The 16,514-nt window shown below is 41.2% G+C and overlaps 1 protein-coding gene across 1 annotated transcript; it reads right to left on the reverse strand.

Annotated features, from left to right (window-relative positions):
* Positions 1 to 1,919: 1,919 nt before the first annotated feature.
* On the reverse strand, positions 1,920 to 15,607 carry CAVIN2 (caveolae associated protein 2). The gene is made up of 2 exons (XM_065880927.1): positions 14,990 to 15,607; positions 1,920 to 4,338 (listed from the first exon to the last, which is right to left on the reverse strand). The coding sequence occupies exons 1-2, from the start codon at positions 15,470 to 15,472 to the stop codon at positions 3,544 to 3,546; spliced, it is 1,278 nt and encodes a 425-aa protein (XP_065736999.1). The 5' UTR covers positions 15,473 to 15,607; the 3' UTR covers positions 1,920 to 3,543.
* Between the last annotated feature and the right edge of the window lie 907 nt (positions 15,608 to 16,514).

The following is a 16,514-nucleotide window of genomic DNA, read 5'->3' on the forward strand; positions in this document are numbered from 1 at the left end:
GATTCATTTGATTAAACGAGATAATGTTTGTGTCTAGCATTTTGGTAGGTACACAGTACTCCTGACCATTGGCGTGCCCAGCCTGGCATGAAGTAAGATATCAGAAATGTTGTTCTCTCTCCCCCATGCTTGTGTCTTCCTGCTTTGGGCGCTACGAATTTCCAAGTGGGAAGGACAGATGGTTGTATTGCTCAATAAATATTTACTGAATTGGTTTTACAGTGGAAAGTCTTTAAGAGTATGAATATCAAGCTGTCTTGCTAAAGGTGTAGAATACTACAGGATAGTGCAATGGTTAAAACAAAAATAAGAAGAATGTATCTTTAATAATGTGAGTTACTGCCTGTTCCCTTTAGGAATGAGGTCCTGGCTGCAGAAGTCTCTATTTCAACACCCAGATCAAGCAGAATACAAAGGTTCAGTGCCAGTTTCATCTGAAACTTGTTTTGCAGTGTCACAGTCTTGCAGTCTTAGGAAAAGACTTGTGGTTGCTATGGAACTGTTAATAATGATTGCCACCCTTACCTCAATTCCTCATACTCCTAATCTCTAACATAAAATCGCTTAGACTTGGGCTGTAGGGCAGTAAACAAACTTTTGAGCAAGAATTAACTGGGTTTGGGCATTAGTGTCTTAATGTAGGAAATGACTTTCATTATAACCTTTACTTACACTAGTGGCTTGGCTATGTCAAAGGAGCTTCTAGTTTCCTGATAGTGAACTGAAACGCAGGAGGTTCAAACCTTGTTCTTCTGCATGAGCATTGCTCAAAGCAGAAACATTTTGGGCTTTCATCTTACAATAAATGTAAGAAAAAAATATTTATTTTGTGCAGAACTGGCCTTAGTGTGGGTCTTTTATTTTCATGTATAAAAAGAAATTCAACCAAGTACTAGATTCGTAAATGGAAGGAGAAAGAAGAAAATATTCCTGTTGAAATATATATGTCTATATATTTTTAAAATAAATCTCATGGAAAAATGACATCGTTGCTGTATTTCTGTGAGATCTGTGATCTGTGTAATAGACACTTCTTGTTCCTGAATTATATTTCTAAGATAACGATCTCAGTGCTTATTAATGTATAATCTTTGGGGGAAAACTAATCCAGTTCTTGAGCTCCAGGCACATAAAGTTAGGAATGGGTTATTGGGTGGGTATGAAGAAGACTGGGGACTTTAGGCCTCACCAGTATGCAAATAATTCAACAATAAACAGAATAACTAGTTTTCATTTCCACAACTGCTGCTCTCTCTAATCCCTACAGTATGTGTTTTCCAACAATTAGCTGGCTTAATTCTCTGTTCCATTGGTTAGGATTTTAATGTTTCAAATGAGGAACAGAGAATAAATGTCTGTCAGTCAAATCTAAAAAGATGCCTTTTTAGATAGTTTCTAGGAACAAATAACATAAGCATTTTTGAAACGGAAATGTAAACCTTGCATCAGCTCTGGATGGCCCAACTCCTTGGCTGCAAAAAAGTAACAGCAACTTTGGAAAGGTTAAACAGGCATGTTCAGGGCCCTGAGTGAAATTTAGTCTTCTACCAACTGGATGGCACTGCAGAAGACAAAGGTGTATGTGTGTGAATAAACTGAACATACGGTTCAATACATTCATGTTTGCAGGGCTATTTAAGGTATTATAAGGTCTGGTACAAAATAATAAAAATGTAGATTGAACTATCAGATTCATCAAGCTGCTACAGTAAATTCAGATGCTCTCCAGAGCTGGTAAGGTGATGTCAAGAAGGTTAAACTTGAAGAATGAGACTTGGATTTCTAAATGAGATTGGGGAAAAAAGAAAGCAGAGTTAATAGGGGAAATCAAGAATAAAAAATCAACATTATTGCTACATTTGGAGGAGAGTTTAATAATCAATTCTTTCTGTTGTTTTTAAAGTTTTCTGCCGAGAAACTGACATTGTTTTGTACTTCTTAGTTTTTGGTTTATTTATTCTTCTTTAACACAGCCATTGTTAGTTCAACAATCTAATATTTGGGGTACATTATTGCAAAATAAGGACACAGCTGTATCAGTTATGCCATCAATACATTTGTTAATCCTATCCCTTTTGTAAGGTAAAGCATAGTTTGTTAATACTGTTTTAGATCAACTGTATTTGTAAGGTTACTTATAATGAGTGGTACATACTAAAGGTAGGGAATTTGCTCTCTGGTACAACTGTCTTTAAACTGTAATAGTTTTCTCAAAACATTACCATTCTGTAATTAAAAATAAAGCAATATTTTAGTATAATGTTAGGCAGTAGTAGAAATTACCCTGTCTGAGTAAATGTACACATACACATAAACACTAGCATGCTTTAAGAAGTTGAGAAACATATTAATATTCTGTGAAATTAATATATAAATAAAATATGACCTAGAATGAAATTACCGTTATGTACAAAAAAGGAAAACTTGACTCTTTCCCTTCCCAAACCTGTTGATTCTAACATGTTACAAACGTACATTACATCATTTGAAGTGTAAGGATTATTTCAAATTTGGAAAACATTAAAGAATAGTACGATCCAACTTCCTACAAAAGGCAGTATGTATTAATTTTGAAGATTTATGTTCATTCCAATGTTAAAGAGACATACATCCTTTTGAACTTCCTTAGGGAAATATTTGTAATGTCTTTTATTAAGGAAAAAAATGCAGCTTTAACACAGTAAAATGTTTTTTTAGATTATTTGAAAATATTAGAAAATAAAAATATTGTGAAGATATAGCATATGATTCTAGGATAAATGAATTTCTTCAGCATTGTTATATGAGTAAATACTTGAACTAATATCGTAAATATTTTACTTTTGAGCACATGCTTTTTTCTTTGTCTTCATTCTCTTTGCCATTCTTTGTTTCCTGTTTCTTTTATTTTCCAACTTCTCCTTAGTTTTCTTTTTCTAATAGTCCCAACTTTTCTACATATCTTACTTTGTTAGCTGAACATTATAGTCTTTCAATTTCTCCTTCATTTTCAATAAACAATGTTTTCTACTAAGTCAATAGCCAACTTTCTCTTCTACCTTTTAAGAAAAGTGTTTTCTTCTTGAAATATAAAGTAATTATCTCTTTAGCTTAAATACATATGTATATTATATATCACACACTTAAAGAATAAAGATTCACAGAATTCTATGGAAATTCAATATATTAGTGGTACGCTTATTCAGCAAGCTTATGGAATGACAAAAAATGAATCAGATTTCATGATTAGTATCTTACGTAGCCTCTGATGTTTCTGACTTAGCCAAATTGATCAGTGTTTTTTGACTGCTGCATTTCTTCTTCTGGGCAGTCTTGGAGAACTACAGAAATGGAACCTAAGAGTAAATTAGAAGTGTAGACCCTGACAGGTTGCCTTCATAGTAAATCTCGGGCACGTGTGTGCGCCTACTGTGTAGTAAATGATGACTACCTGGACAGTAACACGGTGTGAGTGGGGAGTGCTGGAGATGTACAGGAGTTTGTTTCTAGGCTCTGGTTACCCACTTAACTGAAAGCACAGGCTGGGCACAGAGCGCTGTGCCTTTAGGCGGTCTGGTCCACCTGGAGCACAGCTGGCTGCACCGGCTCCTTATCTGAGTGCTCTGCCTCGTGGGAGGTTAGCACGTAGCCTCCATCATAGCACACCTGCTGTGCCTGTTCCAAGGCCACCGACTCTTCTTCTTCGTCTTCCACAATAGTCAAGTCGATGTTGCTGTCCATGGCCGAGTCACTCCCTCTTGAGGCCGCCCTCCCAGCATCCCCCTCCATGCTCTTCCCTTCCACCAGTACACTGGTGAGGGATGCTTCGGAAAGACGCTCCGCAAATGAGCTCTCCTCGTGGTCATTCGGCACCTCACTGCTAGGCATGTCTTCTGACTTAGTCTCATTTTCTGCAGGGCTTTCTCCCTCTCGGACTTTCTTTCGACCGAAAGTGAGGGGAGAGACCTTGAAGGGGGAGCTTTTCCCTGAGGATGTTTTCTGGTGATTGGAAGTGAGAGATTTCTTAATCTTCTCTCTCCTCTCTGCAGATACGATCTTTGTCCCCAGCTTGTTCATCTTTTTCTCGATGTTCTGGCGAGAAAATGCTTTCTTGAGGCTATCTACTTTCCGGAGACTGGATCTTTTTATTTTCTCTGCCCGGCTTTCTTCCATCTTTTCCTCTGCACTGTCTTCCAGGGCCTCCTCGTCATGGGGCAATTCATCATCGGAGGAGAGGTCCACTGTGTGCAGAGTTTCCTCCAGGGACTTGTTCTCATCAGCATGCTCCTCTTCCTTCCCTTCCGCTAGGCTGGAAGCTGGCTCTTTCACAAACACACTGGCAGGGATCTCGTTTTCTTCCTGAAAAGATGGACAATGTAAATTTCATGTTAATAACACATTTCACAAATAGTCCTGAACTGCTGTAATTTCTGGGTATGTGTTTTTGGCATGACAGAAACCAAAGGTCTGTGGCTTTAGTTTTCTAGAATATGAATAGTTAATTCTAAACTGATCAAGTCATTCCGCTTAGGCTGGATAAGGCCAACGGCTGCCTGTTGGGAATATTATGAGGGCATCTGGCAAGGGCTCTATCAGTGACAGGCAGGGAGGGAAGTGGGCTGTGGGTCAGACAAGACAAGGAAGCTGCCTAGATAAAGGAGCTAAAGTAAGTTACTGTGAACCCAGAGGGCCTCTCTCTCATAACCTCAGGCTCTATTCCTGCCAAAATCCCACTGCAAAAGAGCCTGGAGGTCAAGTTAGAAGATAAAAGATGAAGACTTCCCAGTTCTGTCCCCTGCCCCACCTTTTCCTTAAGTGTCAGGCACCAGGTAAAGCCTCTATCAGGTTCCCTCCCCAAGTAGAAGTCAAAAGTAAAGGCATGGTCAACCTTGGTATCTGTTTAAAAATGCACACTAATTTTTCTAATGACCTGATTTTGGAGTAAGAGAAGCAAGGGGCAGCCTTACTGGGGACCCACTCACGAAGCCTTGTGTTTAGAATGTCCTTTGTGGGCATTATAAGGAGAGATGGTATACTACGGCCATTTCTGGAGTAGTAAGGGGGAATCATGCTGCCTTATCAAGCCTCTCTGTTACATAGGGCTTCCTTGGGCAGGAGTACTTCAGCCTCCACCTAGGGTGAAGAGTGAAACTCGGGAATCTGTGCCCCCTCCCCTTATTCCCAGCACACCTCTTTCTCCAGCTTCTGGGTGTACAATGATCTGCCTCTCCCTCTGCCTCAGGGAGCAGAGCCTGAAAACTTGCCTCCAGAGAGTGCAAGGGGGATGGTTCTCCAGAGTAGCGAAGCAGGGAGATTTGAACTCAGACAGACTTGGGTGACACAGCATAGGAATCCCTTTGATTTTTATATTTTTCTTTAAATACAGGAAAATGAGAGCCAGCTAGCAAAGTGCCTTCACATTTTCATTGGAAGAAATGGCACAGTGGAAAGAACGTGTGACAGGAGGCCTGAGTCTCAGTTCTTTCTGTACTGCTCAATGGCTCTGAGGCCTTCAGCAAATAACTTAATCTCCTTGTGTCTCAGTGTCTTCCAAATGTGAACAAGAGGATTTGACCCAGATTAGCAGCTTTCAAACTGCACTCCCAAGGGTATTAGGAGTTCTGCAAGAATGCCAAGGTGGGCCAGGCTCCAGAGCCCACTGCCAGCTGGGCTTCAAGCAGAGCCTCAATGTTACCTGATTATATTGTGGACTGCCCAGTAAACTTTCAGTTTGACAAATAACTGGATTTAGTGAATTTAAAAGTCTGTATGTTACAAAGGGCTTCCCTGGTGGTGCAGTGGTTGAGAGTCTGCCTGCCGATGCAGGGGACACGGGTTCGTGCCCCGGTCTGGGAAGATCCCACATGCCGCCGAGCGGCTAGGCCTGTGAGCCATGGCCGCTGAGCCTGCGCGGCCCGAGCCTGTGCTCCGCCACGGGAAAGGCCACAGCAGTGAGAGGCCTGCGTACCGCAAAAAAAAACAACAAAAGTCTATGTGTTAAAAAAAATAATAATAATTAAATAAATAAAAGCTCAAAACAAACAAACAAAAAGTCTATTTGGGAGCTAAACTTCATGCAAAGTTTATGTTAATGGTAAGAACTTCCCTTGTTTTGCAATTTTGATTGACTGAAAAGTCAATAAAATTGGGGTAGTGATCAAAAATATGTTCTAAGTGTATACCTGTATACTTTCAACTTCTCACTACAAAGACTAAGTGAACAATGTTTTAATATAGAGGAACTTAAAAATCCCTCTCCTTATTAATCACCAAATAGTATAATTACAATACTCTCTGAAAAGATACAGCCCCATGTCCCCCGCTTACACACACATACTCATAACAGAGTATGAGTTCCATAAATTGGTTAGAAACAAAGTCTTGGGTAGAGTAAAAAGCAGCACGTCTGGTTAAATAGATTCCTTGGTAGAGTTAAGAAATCCCAAATTCTGTTTCCCAAAGCTTACTCCCATTTTGAATATCACAGAATGTCAGAAACACAGTATAAAAGATAAAGTAAAAACTTGAAATTTGCACGGGATTCCCACGAATAACTTATGACACGGACCTTTACAGAGAGCAACTCTGCCACGCTTCAAGTCTTGACTTGCCTCTTTTTCGTTGGCGTGTATTCCCTGTGAGGGTGGGAACTCGTGTCTCTTGTTCACTGTTAAGCCCCATGACTAGAGTAGTACCCGACATCTCAGCAGTTATTTGTTGAATGAGTGCATGTTGAGGAGGCTTTCTAAGACAGCCCTCAGGGTGGCTAGAGTGGAGACTGCCCCTGTGTCGGGCACTGCAAAAGAATGGACTTAGCTCTGTGTCTGGAAGGACATTTGCTGACTGCTGCTGCCACTGGGAAAAGAGGAGAACCAGGCCTAAGGGGCTCAGCAGTTTCCATTTTTAAGGAAGGATTTTATTCTCAGTGGATGAGCATTACTAAAAGAGGGGCAGACTGCAGAAATAGCTAGGGCTCTGATGCTTAGTCCAGAAGCAAAATTACTTCTGGGGTTTGACAAGAGGGTTGGGAAGGTTTGACAGGAGTTGCTTGCAGGAAAGGAAGAAACCAAGAGCTCAGTAAAACGTTATTAAAAGTCCTCAGTAAAGGGCTTCCCTGGTGGTGCAGTGGTTAGGAGTCCTCCTGCCTATGCAGGGGACACGGGTTCATGCCCCGGTCCGGGAAGATCCCACATGCCGCAGAGCGGCTGGGCCCGTGAGCCATGGCCGCTGAGCCTGGATGTCCGGAGCCTGTGCTCTGCAATGGGAGAGGCCACAGCAGTGAGAGGCCTGCATACCACAAAAAAAAAAAAAAAAAAAAAAAAAAAATCCTCAGTAAAGAAGGCAGAAAGTCAGGTGGAAAATTAAAAATAAGCCTTGGGTACTAGAGGAGAGGTACATTTTGTGTAGTATAATCTCAGGTTAATCAAAGGTTTACCTTTGATTACTGTTGATTACCCTGATAACTTCCCTTTCTTTAACCTCAACAAAAAATGTCCATATTAACTGTACTTCTAAAAGAATTAAACCAATAATATTGCATTTTTAATGCAGTGTAAATTTTATTGTTAAAAAAGCACAGTTACTGTTGAGTCTTAGACTCTTGTCTCTCTCACTATGTGTCCTTTGAGGACAGGTTTGGGAAAAGTGCATTATCAGGTGAATCAGAAGTGATCTGTTGGTAGATCACACCGCATACATGAGGGCAGTCGAGAGATGGCGGGAAACCCAATTGAGCTCTTTCAGACAATGTCGGGGAAATTTATATAAGAACTCTTTGATGCCAACTATGAAAATAAACCCAGCAGGAACAGACATAATCCAGAATGAGTTGGATGTGTCTTAATACAACTGGAAACAAGTGCGATATGCCTTTTTGGCCAACTGCTATGCTTCTGCTGTCATTTTTATTAATCAAGCAGTATTTTGGGTTATGTCTACTGGACAGTGTTTATTTTCTGACTTCTTATAGTTCTACTCTGAAGGTAAGCAAGCCCTTTCCCTTCACATAGAAATTTGTGAATGTCCAAGTACATGTGGGACTTACATTTCCAAAATGTTTGTTTAGAAGCAGAAAAATGCTGACACTCTTCAAAATCTCTATTCTTTAGTAAAATGTAGACATGGCATTTGACTATAAAGGAACGATTATAGTGGTGGAAATTCAACTTGAACTTCAGACAGTGGCTCCTCTGTAACTGCAGTGTCCCCCAGGTGTCCAGTCTTACTTGCTCATGTGTCCTCCTTCAGTCCAATTACACATACCTTATGGAAACACTTGATATTTCACCTGCCTACAGGTGAGGTGATACTTCTGCCTTCAGCCTCCTGTTGTAATGTTTTTGATCTGCTTTCTCTTACAGATTCTAAGACTGATGGCTCTTTCAAGGGGGAGGATCAAATATACATCCTCAATTCCGTCACCACTTAACTATGCTAGTTACCCATGTATCCACTTGGGGTTTGTAACTCCTTAACATGGCATTAAGAATCCCTTGTGAGTTGCATTGCTTCCTTGGATAGTTCTACCCAGGAGAGGCCCCCAGCTGCAGCTGACTATTTGCCCTATAGAGTTTTTTTTTTTTTTTAAGTTTTTTTAGCATCATTATTAGAGTATAATTGCTTTACAGTGGTGTGTCAGTTTCTGCTTTGTAACAAAGTGAATCAGCTATACATATACATATGTTCCCATATCTCTTCCCTCTTGCATCTCCCTCCCTCCCACCCTCCCTATCCCACCCCTCTAGGTGGTCACAAAGCACCAAGCTGATCTCCCTGTGCTATGCGGCTGCTTCCCACTAGCTACCTATTTTACGTTTGGTAGTGTATATATGTCCATGCCTCTTTCTCCAGATTTATTTTCAAAAAGGTACGTAGCCCCACTGATGCAGCTGCTTCTGGTTCTGACCTTTCACAAGGACCCTTAGGGGTTTTTAAAAGGAAGGGAGGGCTTCCCTGGTGGCGCAGTGGTTGAGAGTCCGCCTGCCGACGCAGGGGACGCGGGTTCGTGTCCCAGTCCGGGAAGATCCCACATGCCGCGGAGCGGCTGGGCCCGTGAGCCATGGCTGCTGAGCCTGCACGTCCAGAGCCTGTGCTCCGCAGCGGGAGAGGCCACAACAGTGAGAGGCCCACGTACCGCAGCAAAAAAAAAAAAAAGGGAGAATTAATCAGTACACTTCTAACATATATGAATGATATGCTTGCACCATAAAAGAGAAAAGGAATGGAAAGAACTCTTGAGAAAGTGGCAGTTTTTCCTTGCACTTTTGCTTGTTTGCCGTTTATACTGATTATTGTGAACTAACAGTCTCAAGTCTTGCGTGCAGATATCAACACAGAGAAACTGGCCAACATGCTGGGTACTTCTTAGGTTGATGCTCATGGAAACAAATCTTCTTTGCACATAGATAGATACACACACTTTAAAAGAGAAGGAGACTCTATGACTAGCATTAGAAAAGGAAGCTACAGTAAGTCATTTGAAAGCTTGAACAGGCAGATTGCTCTCCTGTCACTAACTTATCATCCCCGTTGTTAGAAGAAAATAACAAAGGCTGTTACATTCCCACAGGGATGTGGTGGCATCATAGAGGGATATGAGGACCATAAATTTGTGTCCATGGAATGTTTTATCCAGTAATCTCTAAATACTAGTTATGAAAATGGAACTGTGTTCACCTGACATTCTGATTTATAGGTCTCGTTTACACATTGATGGTTTTCTCCAGTTTGTGTTTCTGAGGTATAGATTGCCAAGTGGATAAAGCCATTGATTAGAAATGTACCCCTAAGGCAGCTGTTGGTGGAATCAGCAAGTCATAAGAATAAAATGCATTAGTTATAATCCCTGAGCAGTCTTTCACATTCCCGAGGATTTAAAAGTTTCATTATTTTTCAGTGTTATAGAGGGTTCATTTCTTTTTTAAGAATATAGTGCTTAGGTGTTCTTTGTTGCATACACACAAAAAACACAAAACAAAACAACAAAAAAAACCACACTGAATTATTTAAAAGCTATTGTAGAAAACCCAGTAAACATGAACTTTTCCATAGTGGGATTATAGTGTTTGTTTTCACTCATTTCATAATTCAACTGTATAATTTCTATTATTAATAAAATGAAACCTTGCCAGTCACTTTGTTTCTCAGGGCCTCTGCTCCTTTGATATAAAATGAGGTTAACCTAAATGATTGTTGAGGTGCTTTCCAGCTCTAAAATACTTGATTCTGTGATATTAACCTAAATCCCATGAAAACTAGTCTAACAGATTGCAGCAGTGATCTCACAGTGTACAAATGCCAAACATGCTTTGTTTCATGCAAGAATCAAAACTATAGGACCTGAGTTGCATTGGAGAACACTTTTCATTTGTTCAATTCAAACAGATATGGATTACAAAACAACAGAAGGGGCAACATTTACCTGGAAGGGCTGCATCTGAGATAGAGTCTCGTTTTGTAATATGTGAGAGAAGTAATGATTCTTTTGAAGAAATACTGACAATAATCAGTTATTCATTTAAAGTGCCTGAGGCAGTGCTGACATTCAATAAGTGTAAATAGTAACAATAAGAACTAGTATTTTGTTTATCTCATAAACTAAAGGGCACCGGATAAGTAGCACATCAAAACCAGTATCCCATTATGGGAATATTAATCAATGTGATACAAACATCGCGAGCTGTCATATAAAGGTGACTTTGGTTATCTATATGCCCATTTCTTCTAAGTCTGTACTAATTTAGCAATTCTCAGAGCAGTGGCTTTGGATAAATACAGTCTTTAAAAAAATTAATTTAAAAATAGTCTGAAGATGTTATACTTTTAGCACCTTTCTAAAATTCTGTTCTCATCAAAGGAACCCAAATGATGAATATTTGAACACATTTATAGGCTTGATTCTCCATGAATGTAGCCACAGCAAACATCTAACTTCTACTCTTTTCACCCAATTTCACAATTTCATGTGGATGAAAGTGTAAACTGTCCATGAGTACTCTCATTTTGTTCCCTGGATTTGAAATCATTCCGAAACTGCTTTGTCAAGTAATCATTACTAGAACTTTAAGAGGCCTTAAGTGGGCATCACACCCTCAGTGCCAGTTACCTATGAAATTCTAGTCTCTTCAATCAACAGAGACAACTTCCTCTTAACTGTAAATTCACTGATTTTTGTACAAATTTTATTTTTAGTAAAAGATACATATGCACTTACAGGCAAAGAATTAGTCTTATTGGTCTTTAGCATTTTCTTTTTGATCAGCAACCTCTCTGAGTCTTATTTCATTTATACTGGCTCCTGTTACAGTATTTTGAATTCAAACATTGATCTTAAGCCATTATTTAAAAAAAATATTAAAAGGAAAGCTGCTAAGTTTAACAAGGATTTTACAATTTATTTTATTGCTCAAAAGGAGATGAATTTTCTCCAGTTTTAGATTCTACTGGTTATAATTTGAAGTAATTGCTAAGACATGAGAGGCTTAACAGCTACAACAATGTTGTAAGTTTAGCACAGACTTAAATAAATAAATGACATATTTTAAACAGGACAAATTTCAGAATTAAAAAAAATGCTAATGTGTATCTAGTGTTACTAGCATCTAGTAGATCAACCAGCCAACCAACCAACCAACCAACCAAAAAGCACCTGCAGATTTTGGAGAACACAACAGGACTTTACAAACTGGAAACATAATCTTCTAAACACTAAACACTATAGGACTGAATATGATCCAGTCAGGTAACAGATTTTCGTTCTTCACTCTCCTATTTTTACATTAATTCTTTTTGTCTTAAACTAGAAAACCAGTGGATTTAGTAAGGGAAAGTCTAGCATAGGGGTCCAAGTGGACTGAAAGTGACAAACAACTTAGAGCCCTGAAGTGGCACCTGGTACATTATCCGCCCTCCTCACTCTGCAGGTCTAGAAAACATCTACCCTGTGCCCCACTGTGAAGACTGTGCTGCTACTAGAAGGGTCTGTTTAGAGTAGGCCCTTTGGGCAGAGTCCTGTGCTTTTAAAGGGCTTTGCTTTCCTTTGCTCTGGGAGTGATGTAATATTGATTTCAACTCGGTAGTTGTCATACAATGTATGTCAGGGAGTGGGAGTGTGTGTGTGTGTGTGTGTGTGTATTTCTAACCAAGCGCAAGTATAGCCTCCTCTCCATGCAAATGCATTGCAGATCCACCCAGGAAGAGCTTCAGTTCTTTGAGCTTACGCCATGACAGTCGCTAACCATTTAAAATATGTTATTCCATTTATTCCTCACCCTATGAGAGAGATATGAGGGAAGAAGCATTAATGTTTAAGAGCGCACACTTTGGAGTCAATTAAATATGAGTTGAAATCCCAGCTTCACCACTGCCTACTAAATAGTTTCAGACAAGATATAAGTATCTCTGAATCTCAGCATCCTCATCTGTAAATTGGTGCAGTTGAGATAAACTACAGAAAGATACTTAGCAGAGTATGCAGGGCTTATTAAGAGCTCAAAATACTTTTGCTCTTTCAAATATTAATAAGGTGTACAGATGAGGAAACAAAAGCTTGGAAAAGCTACACAATGTGCACCAGATCACATAACTGGCAAGTGGTGAAACTAGGATTTGAACCAGTGTCTGTATGACAAAATTTATCTTTTCTCAACCCCTATACTGGACCACTCTCTAACACAAGTTATTATTATATCCATTGGCATAATGGATATAATAATTATAATGGATATAATAATTTACTACCCTAGAAACTCCTACTTAAAGAAGGATCAAGAGAAAGAGCAACTTTTCCACTGAGGGACTTCATTTGTATTTGTTTTTTCAGAATAGTCATCTTGCAATGCCTTGAGAGTTGATATTTCTGATATCCTTTAGGCTAATAAAAGATCTTACATTACATGACTTAAGAAAGGTCCAGTTCCTTGCCCCTCTAATTCTCTGTCTCCTAAACTGCTCTTTCAAAAACGTCCTTGGGGGCTGCTTGCTAAGAGGCCCTGAATGGAGCCTGAACACATTGCTTTGGATTCTTTTAGCTTCTACCTTGGTCTTGAGCCCCTGTTTCACCTTGTCCTCACTATATGGAGAATTCCTACCGTTTCTGGCTGTAATTTCACACCTGTCAATCCAATGTGACAAAACAGGAGACCGTGGCAGGGCTTCAGCAGCAGCCCGTGTCTTTAAGTTCCCAACAGTTGTTTTTTTAAATGTCAGATTTACAGTTCTCTTGAAATTTTTAGTCACGTATCTTCTCCATCCCTCTCCCCAACACCTACAGAACATCCTCCGTGGCAAAACAAAACAAAACCTGATCCCGACATACTGTGATTTTCCTCTACTACATAAATAATTTTTTGTTTTTCCTCCTTAACTGAGGGACAGGACAAGAGAGAATCTCTCTGATTCATACTGGAAGGAGGGAAATTTCCTTTGATGACTCAGATTTAAACAGGTCTGTATATATTTGGTTTTGTTTGGAGATCAGTGTTTAATTTAGAAATGCCTTGAGAGTTGAGATTTGTAATATCTTTTAGGCTAATAAAGTTAGGATCTTATATGGCTTAAGAAAGGCGCAGTTACCATATCTCTTTTCAGTTCATCTGGTTCATGGAAAGCTATTCCATTTGCATTAAAAGCTAAAAAATTTCCGGTCTGCAACAGACTGCAAAGTATAGAAGGACATCAGCTGCCTGAAGCTTACAACATCAAGTGCAATGTGGGGGGACAAAAAAGCAGCGAGATGAGTCTTTCTTTTTATGGAGGAAGGAGGCTTAAGTTCTAAATTGGCAGAGCAGATTCATTTAGAAAAAGAAGGCTCCCTCCGTTTAAGTTCCAATTTCTAAATCTCTTCGGGGAGATGAAGGCTCTTCTTGTGTGCCTTTCACAATCAAACATTTGGTTATAGCCTCTCCCCTCCGTGGCTCTGAAATCCTCTCCTATTCACGTGGTCACAATGAGACAGCCCTGGGGCAGGGATGGCAATTGCTTCCTGGGCTCTGTGCTGGCTGGGCTCCACTGGGCAGAAGGGCTTCCAGCGTTAGGCAGGGCTGCCCTTGGATTCACAAACGCCCACCACGTGGCGGAACAACAGTCCCACGCAATCTCCCTGTCCCCAAAGAGCCTCTTGCTACATTAATTGCATCATTGATGCATTACAAAAATTAAGTGGCCTTTTCATTCCAAGGCAACCATTTGAAGGAGAAAATATCCTAGGCTAGCCTTTGTAACTGTAACTGATAACACTGCTTTTGTTTTACTTTACAGTTGTGGTCTCTCTGAGCAAGGAGAAGCATATCTAGTGTGTTTGTAGAGTAATGCTCTATAGTTTCAGTGCATTTGCTAGAAAAAAAGCTCAACAAGATTGCTTTAGCCAAAAGAGTCTCAAAAGTAGAAGGCTAGTTCATCTCTAATGGAATCAATCTTCAATACTTGGTTAGTCCCCAAAACACTGGTGACCTTTGGACAAAGGGAGGCTTTAAAAAGTTATGAATTTGGCTTGATTAAAAAACAAAACAGAAAACTTACATGATCACCTCATTTCCACAAAGAGTTAATAAACAGCCAGTGAATTAATTTGCCTGTCCAGCTAACAGCTGCAGTCAGAGCCCCACGTTCACAATGCAAAGAGACAAGTGAATCTGACTAGTGTGCCTGCACCTGCTCACCTTCCCAACCTGTATGGAGGTGCTCCTGACAAATGACCCCGACCTGCTAACTCCTGAGGCCCCTGCCTTGGGTTTAGGCTGCAGTGACCTGGGGAATTCCCAGCCCTGTGTGTAGATTTCACATGCACCTGCTGAAGGCGGCGGGGACAGTGCCTCGTGTGTGTGTGCGTGTGTGCACCTGCTGAAGGCGGCGGGGACAGTGCCTCGTGTGTGTGTGTGTGTGTGTGTGTGTGAGAGAGAGAGAGAGAGATCCCTGACAGGCAGGACAGATGTACAAATGGCTGTGAGAGCCAGGCGACTGAGATCATGGATGCGGAGTCCCAGCTGGGTGGGCGGAGAGTAGGGGCACTGACCTGGAAGATGAGCACCTTGAAATGGTTGCGCCTGAGGAGCTGGGCGTGGTTGTTCTCTAGCCGCTTCACTTGCGCGCACTGCCTCTCCAAGCGCTCCCTGACGGCGCGCGTGTGGGCGCTGACCTTGCGGGACTTCTCCAGCAGCTTGCTCACCGTGTTGCTGGTGGAGGCCTGGTACTTGGAGAGCTTGGTGAGGTCGTTCTGGATGCCCTTCACGGAGCCCTCCAGGCTTATCTGCCGCTGCTCCATCTTGTGCTGGTTCTCCTGCACGGCGTCCAGCATGTTCACCAGCTTGTCCAGGAGCGTGAGTACTGTGACGGCGTTCACCTGTGAGTTGTCTCGGATGGCCTCCTCCGTGCTCCCCGGGTTCAGGCTGGGGCTCGGCGTGGAGGAGGGCACCGGGCTGGAGCTGCCCGGCTTCTCCTGCCGCATGTCAGGACCCGGGTGCTGGAACTTTTCGGCTTGCGCAGCGTCCTCCCCCATAGCTGGACAGGTGCGAACGTTCTTCTGGCTCCGGCGAGAAAGACGGTGGACAGGGGTGCAGAGCGTGGCCCTCTGGTTTGAGCTCAGAGCACCGCTCTCTGGGACTGGCAGAGGTTCAGACAGGCAACAACTGGCTACACTGATGAGGGAAACTGCATTCCAGCTGCTCTTAAAAGACCTACTCCACCCAGTGGGAGGCGAAGGATACAGAACTGAGAACCACTCAGGGTTTAGAGGCATGCACACACTTCCTAACCGCGTACTCCTCGGCACAGGTCACTTTCCTGCAGTTTAGCTTTTCTTTCCTGTGCCTCTTCCCTTTTAAAAATAAGTTCAATGTCATGTTTCACTCATGACTTCATCTAGAGGCGGAGAAGAACACGCTAATTTGGCCCAGCTCCACAGTCTCCAATTGGCTAAAGCTAGTAAACTTTTCTCTGGCTGCTATGCTGCGTATGCTACAGAGTGCCTGTTTGTTTGTTTTTTTTTTTCCTGGATACAAGTTATTCTAACGGAAAGTATTGTTTGCCTTTGCCCTAGAACAGATTGATGGGCTGCAGAACGCCTGGTGTCCTAATGGAAGGGGCCAAGTTTAAAGGGTACTTGCAGTCAAGTTTGTAGTGTTACTTTTTAATTTCCAAAGGGATAGAAGTAACATAATGACAAGGAAAACAGCCCAGTTCTTACTCTTGCAATTGGTGATGCAAGATAAGATGAAAGAGATTGAAATTCAGGGATGTTAAGACATGCGATGCTGTTACAGTTATCATGTAATAGATGGAAATTTTTTGAATGACCACTTTAAAAATAGAGTTTCTTTTGAGAAGTAAAATTGACATAGGAAAAGCCAAAAAAAAAAAAAAAAAAAAAGAAAAGAAAATTATGTTTTCTTTAAGAACTTACCATGCTGATTTGTTTTAACTAATTTTGAATCAGGGCTGAGAGATTTTCTCAAATGCCCATCTCTGCAAGGCATTTATTGACACGTGCCCAGAAGTGTGACTCTAGGGCAGGTTGAGCTGGAGTTTCTGAAGTGCTTCTA

This window comes from Phocoena phocoena, chromosome 7, assembly GCF_963924675.1.
Source record: "Phocoena phocoena chromosome 7, mPhoPho1.1, whole genome shotgun sequence".
NCBI classification, from domain to species: domain Eukaryota; kingdom Metazoa; phylum Chordata; class Mammalia; order Artiodactyla; family Phocoenidae; genus Phocoena; species Phocoena phocoena.

Excerpts from the sequence above, each read along its gene's own strand:
- CAVIN2 (XM_065880927.1), bottom strand. The coding sequence starts at position 15,472 with ATGGGGGAGGACGCTGCGCAAGCCGAAAAGTTCCAGCACCCGGGTCCT. Across the intron at positions 4,339-14,989 it reads TCAAGGTGCTCATCTTCCAG|GAAGAAAACGAGATCCCTGC; the intron begins GTCAGTGCCCCT and ends CCATCTTTTCAG.